Here is a 13835-nt window from a genome sequence, read left to right as displayed (position 1 = left end):
TTTACTTTTAGCACTGGTGCTAAAAGTAAATTACTATAATACCTTGATATACAGGGTGGTCCGAATTGTATTCCGGAAACTTCGGCAGCATATTCTGCAGATTAAAATAAGTAAAAAAGTTCGTATAAATGTATGTCCTAAAATGCTTAGTTTCAGAGATACAGGGTGTAGAAATTTCATTTTTATTTCGCGATTTTTTCCAAATAATTTAAGAAGTAACGTCAATATTTGAATGAAAATTTGTGTCTGGGAGTTTTTGGACACGAGAAATTTGATTTTCATGTCAATATGACTCCTACTTGTAGAGGGCGCCACCTACATATGCTTTAACTGGTTTGAAGAGTAATAACTTTTCATCCATATCTGTATAAAACTACTGAGAAAAAAAAATCATTTACAACTTTTTTTACATAAAAAAGGTCTCTTGGTAAAAATCGCTACGAGTAATGGTTCTCGAGATATTTGAAATTGAAATTATCAATACCTGTCATCATTGACAAATTAAACATGTTGACCAAATAGTTATTAGACTGAAATCTTAAATTTGAAATCTTTTTGTGCCAAAAGTTCAACAGAAACTGTGTAATCAGCATTTTTTCGCAGAAAAATTTATGATTAATTTAAAAAAATAAAAATTTATTATTTCAGTCAAATAACTCTATTCAACGTGTGCTTATTTTTTGTCAATAATGACATGTATTGACTATTTCTATTTTAAATATCTTGAGAACGGTTTCTCGTAGAGATTTTTACCAAGAGACATTATTTACGTAAAAAGTCATGGAAATGTATATTTTTTTAGTCAGTAGTTTTATACAGGTACCATCGAAAAGTTATTACTCTTCAAAACAGTCAAAACGCATGTAGCTGGCGCCCCCTACAAATAGGAGTCATTTTGACATCAAAATCAAATTTATCGTATCACAAAACTCCCAGACACCAATTTTCATCCAGATATTGACGTTACTTCAGAAATTATTTAGAAATTGAAACAAAGCTATGAATATTCACAAAACATTTAAATATAAATGTAGAGAAACAAATATTTTTAAAACATTTTTCCTAATAATTATTGTTCTTTTATATTTGGAATAGCAGAAAATCAGTGTTTGTAAGATATTGACTTTTGCTACCTTGTTTTTCAGAATCCAAGGCTAAGATCCTGGGATCGACCGACTTGCACGTGAAAGTGGGCAGTTCGGTGACTTTGACGTGCAGCGTCAATAAGGGACCACACGACCTAGGCAGCATTTTCTGGTACAAGGAGAACGAAATACTGCAAGATGATTTTAAACATGGAACGACTATTAAGGTAAGAAGATTACATATTATAGTAAATTAAATTTAACTGATGTATTTAGATTATTGTTATAATATGTAGAATATACAGGGTGGTTCACCACATACGACACGGAGTATTGTAGCTAAACGATGATATTTTTACAAATTGTAAGTTTTGGGTTCGATGAAGGACTATTAGAGGTACAATTTAAAAATAATTTTACAAGATACAGAGTGTCCCAAATAAGTAAAAAATATCAAAGTTGTATTTATTTAAATGGAACACCCTGTATATTATTACATTTTTAGTTTCTACGATTAAAATAAAGGTAAATTTGATTAAGTTTTATTATACTTAAACCTTACCGTTTTTGAAATATTTTCAATTTTGTGAAATTGCAGTAAAAATTTTAAGGCTTCATTTCTCCAAGGGTATCAAAGTTTTTAATACTAAATATTTACTGAAGTTTATTTACTGATCAGTTATTGTGTTGCAATAATAAAAATAATACTACCTTATACAGAGTGTCTAAAAATTTATTTTAAATAATTATTAGCTTCAAACGGCAATAACTTGTTTAATTTAAATGGAACGATTGTAACCCTGTATATTTTACGAGAATCAGATGCACAATTTAATTGTCTATCAAATTATATTATACCATTTTTTCCTATCTCTTTAAGTTTCCGTAGAAAATGCATTTTCTTGTAATTTAGAACTTATTTATCAATATACCCATGGACTATTGACATTTTAGATTATTTTTAAAGATGTACCAAATTTTTAAAGAGTACAGATACTAATATTGTCGATATAATTCGTATATTATTTCATTAAAAAATTAAAAAAAACTGTTTAAATATTTGTTAAAGAGGACCAATTAATATGATTCCAGTATTCAAACTACATTAACTGACTGTTTGCGTTGATTAATAATAATTGCTCCAAATACTAAAAAACTAAATTTTGTATGGGCATTAGACAGTGTGATAAAAAGTAACACCTTAAAAATGATATTTCATTTTTTAATAAATGCTTATTTATAACAACAGAGACTTTAATTTGATAACTTATTATTATATTGATTTCTGACTCAAATTCACATTTATTTATAATAATTTATTAACGAACACAATTAAGTATGTAATTAATTAGTATATGGGGGAAATAATGGTGTTATATTTAATTAATGGTATACTCTTTTATAAAGATTTAAATAGTTTTCTTTTTGCATACAAATGGGCTAGTAATATATTCGTTTTGCTAAAAACGATAATATTACTAGTCTGTACATTTTGTACATTTGTTGCTTCAAAAACACTCTAAAATGTCAATATTCCATGGATATATTGATAAATGAGGTCTAAATTATAAGAAAATGCATTTTCTACGAAAACTTGAAGGGATAGGTAAAAAATGGTATAATACAATTTGATAGACAATTTAATTGTGCATCTGATTCTCCTAAAATATACAGGGCATTCTATTCAAATTAAAGAAGTTATGCCGTTTGAAGCTACACACTCTGTATAAGGTAGTATTATTTTTATTATTGCAACACCATAACTGATCAATAAATAAACTTCATTAAATATTTAGTATTAAAAACATTGATACCCTTGGAGAAATGAAGCTTTAAAATTTTTACTGCAATTTCACAAAATTGAAAATATTTCAAAAACGGTAAGGTTTAAGTATAATAAACCTTAATCAAATTTATCTTTATTTCAATCGTAGAAACTAACAATGTAATAATATACAGGGTGTTCCGATTAAAAAAATACAACTTTGATATTTTTTATTTATTTGGGACACTCTGTATCTTGTAAAAATATTTTTAAATTGTAGCTCTAATAGTCCTTCAACGAACCCCAAACTTACAATTTGTAAAAATCTCATCGTTTAGCTACAATACTCCGTGTCGTATGTGGTGAACAACCCTGTATATATAAAAGATACTAGCGTGTACCAGCGACTTCGTTCGCGTCGAATTAATCATTTGTAATGGTGATGATAAAGCAAAGCAAGAATTTCCATTAACATATAAACTGGATAAAATTTTCTCACATTTATGTCAACATGAGAAAAAACAATATCGCGATATTATTATATACCTTGGTAATATTTGAGGGGTAGTTTCATCTTGTTGGAATTTGACTTGACTCGAAAAATCCGTTTGCCAAAAATAAGCTTTTTACGTTAAGCAGTTTAAGCAGAATAGTGGTTAAGAAATTACCCAACTTTTTGGAACACCCTGTATAATTTTTTAAAAAATTTCAAAATCTGTAAATAAACCAAATTAATTATGCTTGTCCAAGCATTTTCCCGAAAGACTAACCGTTTTTTAAATAACAAATAATGTAATATTTGAGGGGCGTTTTCACCCTCTTGGAAGTTGTGTTTCGAAAAACCCCTCCTTATCGAACCTCTAGACCCCACAGTCAATCCGTATACCAAAAATCAGCTTTCAAAATTTAAGCAGAATCGTGATTACTCAATGGTCATATTTTATGAAACACCCTGTATAAATTTATAAAAAATCTTAAAATATGTAAAACAACACAATAAAATATACGTGTTTACGAGTTTTTCCGAAAAACTCAACCGGTTTTTAAATCAAGAATATTTTAATATTTGAGGGATAGTTTCACCCCCTTAGAATTCGAGTTTCGAAAAATCCCTTCTTATCGAACCCCCCGAAAATCCCTTCTCTACACCCTAAAATCAATCTGTTTTCCAAAAATCAGCTTTTTACGTCAAGCGCTTTAAGCAGGATCGTGGTTAATCAATAACCAGATTTTTCGAAACACCCTGTATACATTTTTAAAAAATCTTAAAATATGTAAAAAAACCTAAACTGCCGTTAAACCAAAAACAAAATAAAATATACTTGAAACTTGACCGTTTTTTAAATAAAAAATATTGTAATATTTGAGGGGTGGTTTCACCCTGTTGGAACTGGAATTTCGAAAAATTCCTTCTTATCGAACCTCTACACCCTAGAATTATATAGGTTGTTATAAATTTGTATTTAATTCTCTGTCCTTCGAACATGGTTTACCTGACCTGGAGAACTACTTAATTAACATAGTTTAATTACTGAAGTACGTTGGTGATTGCAGTAGATGGTCTCCCTTGTGTAACTAACTTGTAACTTGTGTCTCAAGTCCAAACTTGCAACTACTACAATCTTAATATAAATTACTTTAAATGTGCTTCAAATGTATACTAACCTAGAAGTTTTATTATTATGTATAGCATGTATGATGACAGATAAACAGTTTTAAATATTAATTATATCATTAATTTTTAAATCCTCAAATTGCTTTTTTTTAATAACATTGAGATCTATAAAAACATTGTAAAATAAATTTAGTTCAGCTTTGATACCTGACGAAGCCTGGAACAGCGGAATATGTAGAGTTTGTAGGAATATAATATATTCCTATATTTTCAGGATATTATCCTTGAGAGTAAAAATAAAATCCAGTTGTAATTTCCCATCTTCTTGGTACCTCTTCATAACGAAGGTTAGCGATAACTACCTACAGCAAATTATTTTTGCTTTTCTGCTGTCCTAACTAGTGTTTGACAATCATTACTGTCCATTCTCTTATGGTTTTCATTCTTGGACCGAGGTTTCCTTCAATTTTCTTTGATAATAAGTTATAGTCAGTGCTAGTAGTCATTACCTTGATTTCCTTCTTTTAATTATACTTAGAAGCTCTCTCTGTTAGTCGCTTATTAGTTCATGGGATGTAATACGGATCCATTTGATATGAATATACAAATTAGTTAAGTCACTCAAAAAAGTTTTGCTATATTTTATTTAAAAAACTGTTTTACATTTCATTCAAGTTCAAAACAAGTTGTTTATATACCAAATGTTAAAATCATACAAACTTACTTCATATGAGAAAATAACTTCAAAAAAGAACTTTAAATTCGTTTTTCTTAAAACTATGTTCTGTGACTTAATACAGTTAACTTCTGGGGGTACAGAAATTGATACATAAACCAGTTGGCCATAATTTTGTTTCTTGCCAATAATGGAATTCTTCTTATGTTTTGATTTAATTGCTTCCTTCTCCATCTGTAAAACATCTAACAACGGAATCAAAAATAAAAATTTCACAATGCATTATGTCAACTCAAGAACAGAAACAAGCAATGCTATTTGACTACAGTCAGCATATCTCTGTTCGAACACTATCGTCTAATTCTTTCGAGACACGCAACTAATCAGTTCATTCATTTGTGGAAGTTTACGACCAAAATCCGCCTAGTAGTAGAAATACCGTAACAATTCTTTTAGATTTCACTGCGCTCGCTCGAACCGCTCGATGTTCTGGCTGCCCTTAATTTGATTGTTTTTGGTTTATTACACACTTTTAGAAGCGGGGCTCAGAAAGCTAATTTATTTAACTACTTGTTTGTTTTTATACAAAGTGTGTTGGTAAGTGTTGGTCGTAACATGTATCTGCCGATTTTTAGGCAACCAATATTAGGTACTTTAGTTGCGATTTGCCACTGCGAGTTGCCATCGCAGCTCCCAACAATGCGATTTTCGATCGTATTCTTATGAAGTGTTAGATTAGGTTAGGCTAGGACCAATAGATGGTATCAATTTATTACAAGTATTTCGTAAGAACGCAAAACTTCGACCACTCAGTGTGACACATCAGCGATTTTTCTTGACGTATCGAAAAAATCAATGCTGTACCCTGCCAGTTGGAATCAATACAATTGGGGGTATGCCAAAAAAGATAGCGGAATTTAGCTCTGCGTATCTCTGCAATAATGCTGAAAGATTCAGGAGCGGACATAACAGTTTTAAAGCGACATGGAGGTTGGCGATCAAGCTCGGTTGCTGAAGGTTACATTGAAAATTCAATTGAACAGAAAACCGAAATAGCAAAAAGAATCATGGGACAGAAAGATACCCCAAATAAGAAATTAAAAGCAGTTCACGTAGAAGCAGAAGCTACCAGCATTGCCAGTACAAGAAATTTACTTATTCCGACTCCTACAACTTGTATTTCTCTTGGAGATGAAAAGTTGGATGCCTCTTGTATTCACTTTAATAATTTAAATAATTGTACCTTTAAGATTTATAATAAAGAAATATTTTTATTGTCTCTAACGTTTAATTTTTTACTTTTAGGCACTAGTGCCTAAACAGGTGTTACTTTTAGATACGAGTGCCTAAAAGAATGTCATTTCGAATCTCTAATAAATATCAAAAACGGTCAATTTCGAAACGCTTTCACAAAAAAATCTTTCACAATTCGTTTTTAGATCTTTCAAAGTAACTTACATAAAAAATTCAAGTTTTTACCAAAACTTCTGGAACTGTTTAATAAAAGCTTGCAATTATTGTTGAATAAATATTTATAAAAATACAAACTTTTTTAAAAAGCCAATGCATTATATCATTTAGAATTAAAATAAACAAAATTACACTCTCCGCAAATATTTTCAACACACGCAACTAATCTGTTCCGTTTGTCGAATTTTACGACCAAAATCCGCTTAGTAGTAAAAAGGCCATAACAATTCTTTTACATTTTCGTACGCTCGGCGCCACTAATTTGATTGTTTTTGTTTATTATACTCTTTTAGGACCGAGGCTTGGGAAGTTAATTCATTTAAATACGTGTTTTTACAAAGTAAACGTGGTGGTATTTTCATTTTATTCTTTGGTGCTTTATTCTATTCTTTTACATTGGTTTAATATAAAGTTTTAAAATGGTTTTTGATTATTCCATATTATTAGGTATATAATTTCTTAGCTAGATGTAATTCTGCATTGAAATAAATTGTTATGTTTTTTTTGATACTCTTGACAATAATAACTTAAGAACTTTATATATTTGTCCCATACTTAATGATAGTAGATTTTGAATAAATTAAAAACTACTTTAAAGCAACAAAAACTACATACCGAGCTTGCGCCGAGATGTCAACGATTCATGTTATGAGGTTTGGAAGGACTAAACCAGATATGGCGAACTAACCTCTGTAAAACCGTCTCAGACACTATATTTTGTCAAAAATACCCGACCTTGCCAGTGGAGATGATATTTTAATTTTTATGATTTTGCGTCAATAGATCTTTATTATTTAAAAAATCTAGGGTGGCTATGTGCTATACCCTTTGTAAATTTTGTAAAACAATAATTAAAGATTGTAGAGTAAAATACTCAACGGTAATAAACAGATACACGTTTAAAACATATTTTAATTATTACAGAATTAAAACTAGATATAAACCTATAATTATGTCACAAAAATTAGCTAGATGAAATCAAATGCTCAAAATGCTTCCTTTCCTGTTAACTATATAAAATGATTGTCTTTTCAAAAGGATCCTTTCATTTTAAAAGGCATAATATGTGGAGTTCTCTCGAAAAGCAGCTACAATATTTTCTCTCATGTTGTCGACAATAGTTGGTCGAGTTTCGTAAACACTGTCTTTAACATATCCCCATAAAAAACCCAGACTAGATAAAGCCAGGAGCATTTAAGTATTCTATTAAATGGTGAATGCACATTCCACGAAAACTTAAAGGGAATTAACAAGCAGAATGAGTGAGAGGAGGCAGCTCACAATAGAACGGAATGGAGAAGAATTGTAAAGTCAATTAACAGCAACAACCAAAGGGTAAAGCGGCAACAAAGCAATGAGATTTTTGAATGTCTGGAGTTCGGTAGACAGATAACATCACGTATCGGGCTTTTCAGTCACAGAAAAGCTCATGAAAGAAAACGCCTTGAGTGACCATCTTCTGATGCGTGTCAAATACTCGTCAGCGAGTAATGGCAGTAGTAGTAGTAGTAGAATGCACACTGTATTCACCAACTAATAGAATCATATCAATTATCTCTTATGTAGGATAAGTCTGCATATTCGGCAAATTTCTGAGAAATTTTTTGTTTTAACTGAAACAAAATGATAACTATTATAGTTGTTAAAGTTAGACTAATTAGACAGCTATGTTAAAGTAACGTCAGACATATTATTGTAGCCACCTAACTTTCATCAAATAATAAAGATCTACTCAGATCAAATCATGTAAATTAAAATATCTAGGAAAATCTTTGTTTGAGGAGTAGACAACCTTAATAGTATGTTGAAGAGACATGAATTCTCCACTGAATATGGGAATAATATACTGGGTATTCCATTTAAAATAAAAGAGTAAAATGCTTTTAAAGGTGACCATTGTTCAATATTAATTTTGTCTCACCCTGTATAACTTTTTGGATCAAGTTTTAATTTGATTTAAAGTATAATAGTTAACTTAACTACATATTAGGCTATACATGGTAAATTCCAATTTAGGCAGCTTTTATTGTAATTTAAAAATGTTTCTTTCTTTCTAGAAAATGTTCTCTTATAAAACTCACCTTTATTTTTCTCCCAGAATCCGAAAATGAATTGATATATGGGGTGTTCGATTACTAAAAACACAACTTTGATATGTAACTTTTTTGGAGACACCCTGTAGAACTCTCTATATTTCTAAAAAGTGCTCTGAATTAACCTACATATGCTCACAAAATTTCATTTCAATACAAACTGTCGTTCTCCTTGGAGCCTCCGCGGCGTATGAGAGGCGCTGCCCTGTATAATTGTCTGGGCTAGTTTTGCCACGCCCACTCAGAGCCAACTGAGCCAGTATATGAACGCTTTATTTTGTAGATATTAGTTTAGTTTTAATCATCTGCTGATGATGCTAACATGGTTAGCGAAACGTGCGTCCAGTATAAAAATAAAAGTGTTTTGCTGTATTGTTGTGATTTAGTGTTTTATTTTGCCTTTATAATACCAAAGGTTTCAACACCCAACTGTAAGATATTTATCTTGCTATTTAAATTTTCATTAAAATTACAAATATAAATTTTCCAAAATTATTTTTAATACTCAGCCAATAAATAATTGTATTCTTTTAGTTCATATGCTTTAAAGTTTGAAGATCTCTTGAGTTGTTATTGTTACAATAAATCTAGAAAGAAAACACGACCTCTCCGTTCCAGTGCAAATTATGAATGGCTGCAACGGATGGGTCGTTGCTATAATTTTAGTTAAGTATTCAATACAAAACAGGGAGAATCCAACGGAATACTTATTTTGTCATTTTATTTACAGCAGGGGAAATTCTAAACTTTAGTCATACATCATTTTATTCTAAAGTTTGGCAAACCTAACAAATTTTATGAAATAATAAAATAATCCTTAAATGCAAAATTTGCAATTGATATTTATATTATCGCAGTCTAAATAGACTGCCATAATATAAATATCAGTAATAATCAGAGTAATTAAATAATTACTGAAAAAATACTGGGCACTTTCCACTAATACAGGAATCGAAAAAATAAAGATATCATTTCATTTTTTGGTAGAATGTCACTGAGTTAGAATCCAGATCTGTACCCCATAAGCAAACTATATTAAGTCACAAAATTGAGTTTTAGGAAATACGAATTTAAAGTTTTTTTGGAGTAATTTTCTAATTACATTTTTAAATATATGATTGTTATATTTGGTATATGAACATATGATTTTCAACTTAAATGTAATGTAAAACAGTTTTTAGGATTCCGTACTCAAATGGTAAAAACGGGAACCCTATTACTATGACTTTGCTGTCCATCCGTCCGTCTATCTTATGAACCGTTATAGCTAGACACAGTTGAAATTTTTGTAAAAACAAATACTCAAAACAGAATTAAATAAATGTTTATAAATAGAAAAGTTCTTTCACTAAACATTATCTTTTAAGTAAGAATTTTACATAGAATCCTTCAAGTCCTCTGTGGCCGCCTGGTTAAAGCGTCAGGACTTTACGCTGCTATGACGTTGGAGCCGTAGTAAGGCAGGTTTGAATCCAAGTCAAGGCGACTTTTTTTAATCGTTTTTTCTTTAATTTTTACATATTTTTACATATTTATTTTTACTTTTTACATTTTTATTATTGATTAATACAATATTTAGTAATGTATTATTGTGTTTCTTTTTTTTTAAATTACTTATACGCGCATTCAAAATTTCAGCTAAATCCGAAAAAAAGTTTATAATACTATAGTGTCTAATGTTGTATAGATAATGAATGGTACGGGACCCTTCGTGCGCGAGTCCGACTCGCACTTGACCAATTTTTTTAAATAAGTTACCAATACAATTAAAAATTACTAATACCAACATTCAACAACTTACGTATATTAAGTCCCTATTTATGCTAAATTGAATAATGTTAAACCATTTAATTCCAATTAAAAGCATATTACTGATACCGTATGATCGAAAAAAAACGGCGTTCAGATGGCTGAGAAATGACAATCGCTGACATTTCCCATATAATTTTACATATAAAATGACAGCGATCTTCATTTCATAGCCATCGCTGACGCCGTTTTTATTCGATCATACGGTATAATAAGAAAACATTTAACAGGAAATTGTAACACACGTATCTATATTGCAATTTTCAAACAATTTACTATCTTCATTAAGTTTAAATTGATTACCCTATAATAGCAAAACAGTCACAATCAATTTGCGTCATTGTGGACCCGTAGACATAACATACTAAAATATCCAAAGATGGTCAAACTGCGTTTACGTGACTTAACCTGATTTAGCTCAGGGCTGTGACATCGGATTTAATTAACAATTCCCCACAATTATAATTAAAAATATGTGACAAATGTCATAGTTAAAGGTGGGCGACTAATAAACGAAAATTAAAACAGCATTTTCAGTTATAGATAAAACGTTGTACATGGCAAGTGCGTTTAAACATGATTGCAACACTTGTGTGATTAGAACGACGAGGTCGTAGATCTAGTAGATTCTAATCGTTCATACTCGTTGTTGTAATTATGTTCATAAACATACTTGTACCGGGTGGCCAACTAAGAATGGACGCCGGCTGTATCTCAGAAACTACTTATCGTAGAACTTTGGAAAAAACATTCTAATAAGTAAATCGACCTAGAGAAATCGCTGGAAATTATTTTCAAGTTCGAAAAATCTCCGCTAGGGGGCGTTTCTCTTATAGCCAATCAGAAAACAGGGATTTTCTCAAAAATATGCTGGTGAACGGGTATTTTAAATATTACTATTGTAATCATCGAGAAATTTGTAATTTTTTTGATGAGTGTTTTGCTCTATCTCGTAAAATAAAGTGGTGGGGGAAGGTTAAATTTGCTTTTATTAAAATAAGGATAACTCTGGTTTAGATTAACCGATTTAAACAGACTAGAGCTCGTTTAAAAGAGCTTTTCTTCCTTAATGATCTCCAGCATAAAGTAACTAAAATAAAAGAGTGTTTGAAAGGTTGTCTAACTTGGCCATAATGTTGCATAGTTCAGTTAGGGCTCCAAAGCGTCGCCACCTGCTACCTGTCACGTGTCATTACAAGAATGACAAGTGACATGACAGCAAATTATTTGTATTTTGCAATTGTTTACAATTTTGTTTTGAATTTTGGAAGTTTGTTATTATTTTGTGTAGCATAAACTTTGTTTGTTTGTGTTGTGTTTGTGCGTACAGAAATTATGGACGAAGTTTTATTTCCCGAGGAACGAGAGACCTTATATTTCTCTATGATTTGAACTTTATATTTTGTGCTGTGTTTTGCCATCATCATGTAATATTTTGTTCAGCCGATGATGTGATTTGAACACGATCCAGGAAAGGGTATCATGGAAAGCAAGTTCGATATGTAAAGACATTGCCCATCTCTGAACTCTGTGAACGTAAAACGAACTGACTATAAATTTGCGCCTTCATTTAATAGTGTTGAACATTTGCTACATCAACTGAACTTCAACTGCTGACTGCTGAGTTTATAAATCCAACTTAAAGGTGAATTAATTTTTGATGATATCTTATTTAAATCTTTATCTGTTATAATAGCATAGATTGCAAACCCTGCGATCTTATATGCTTTGTTAGTGGCGTTGTTAAATACGTTTTATAATACTATAGGTAAATCGAAGGGTAAATCGCTGGTGTATTTTGGTGGTGTACAAGATGTTGGCATTTTCGTGGCATTATTGGTATTAGTACTAAATTATTTGGCATTACCTTGGCATTAGTGTACAGAAATTCATCAGGAGTTTACCCCTCGAAGTTAATTCAGCATATATGTTTTATATTATCAAATTTAATTTAGCATTTAACTGTAAGCATTTGAAAAGTCTACAATAGTTTATACTTTTCAAATATTCCGTTTTTAAAAATAAACTTTCGTTATATTTTTGCAGTTTTAATTTCGTAATATTTTAAAAAATACATAAAATTTTATATTCATATTTAAACAGCCCGCCTTTTTTGTGGTAGGCAATGCAGATACCTATTTTACCGATAAGGTCTGTCATATTTCGATTAGTTCAGTTAGGGCTCAAGGGTGCGCTACAATCGATCTTCGTTAAACGTGTTGCCTACTTTTGACTATGAAAATGACAACTCTTTTATTTTATATTTCTCTATGATCTCCAGTATAAGTTTTGTTTCCATATTTTTTTTCGTGGTAGCTAGAGGACGCTGTTTAACATCATAACAGCTATTGCGCTTTTGCATTAAAAATTTAAATAGGAGGCTATATTTTTCTTTGCACAGTTAAATAGAGCACAAAATTTCCACAATATCAGCGTAAACCGCAACTTTCTATGTCTCTTGAAACAAAATATATTAGGTTATTGATTATTTGTTGTTAAATTGCTGAACTACATGGGAATATTTTAGTGTAAATGTAGTAAACCTTATTAACATTCAATGCGTTCAAACACCCGTCTTGTAGATGTCGCCGCTTATACCCATTTTATTAAATAAATCTGGTATGCGGATAAAAAATATCTTCGAATTAAGTAAATTTATTTCTACATTTATTCTTAACTTTTGCAAATAACGGCGGCAGCCTGTGGTTTAAAATTTCACCATACATCTTATTAGTTATTATATTTTGTATGAATTAACTTGGTGCTAGGTAAGATTTATCCATAATATTTAAGATCAGCAAATCATTTATATAATTTTCTAGCCATTATAGCAAAGAGTTACAAAAGAGAGAGAGAAATACACGAGGAACTTAAACTATCGCCTTTTACTTCATCAAACCGACCCTCAAAATTTCCCCCTGTTACACTCTAACCGGAGATATTAATAGAACAAATTATTTTAGGCTGCCACTTTGGATTATATGGTCTAAAAATTACAGTAGTAGGCTAGGAAACAAAAAAAAGTTAAATTGGTTACGTCAAAATATCAAAACGCTTAAGTTCAGTTTTCATGCATCCGAATTACGGGCGTTTTCTTAAAAAAAATACGTCATAAATTTTTAAACGTGTTTATGTAACATTATCGTCCATCCACATAATTTTTACGAATTCCTTGGTTAATTATACGTAGATTAAAATGTCCGAAAGTCGGACAATCAATGATTTTATTAAAATTTCTAGGAATTTTGTGCCGCCATATCGCTTTTAACAGAAAACGGCCAAATTTCGGATGGCCGAAAGCTAGGGGTTTATTTCATGTAAC

General features: G+C 30.6%; 1 protein-coding gene across 1 annotated transcript in view; it reads left to right on the top strand.

Annotated features, from left to right (window-relative positions):
* The window catches only part of LOC115891244 (zwei Ig domain protein zig-8-like), a 265508-nt gene that overhangs the window by 191104 nt on the left and 60569 nt on the right, over nucleotides 1-13835 (top strand). The window contains exon 6 of the mRNA XM_030911673.1: nucleotides 1146-1312. Within this exon, the coding sequence (XP_030767533.1) occupies nucleotides 1146-1312 (167 nt within the window). The remainder of the gene's footprint in view (nucleotides 1-1145; nucleotides 1313-13835) is intronic.

Source organism: Sitophilus oryzae, unplaced genomic scaffold (assembly GCF_002938485.1).
Source record: "Sitophilus oryzae breed Bouriz unplaced genomic scaffold, Soryzae_2.0 scaffold_980_pilon_pilon, whole genome shotgun sequence".
NCBI lineage: Eukaryota > Metazoa > Arthropoda > Insecta > Coleoptera > Curculionidae > Sitophilus > Sitophilus oryzae.
The sequence above is the reverse complement of the archived record's forward strand: the minus strand, read 5'-3'. Positions and strand labels throughout refer to the sequence as shown.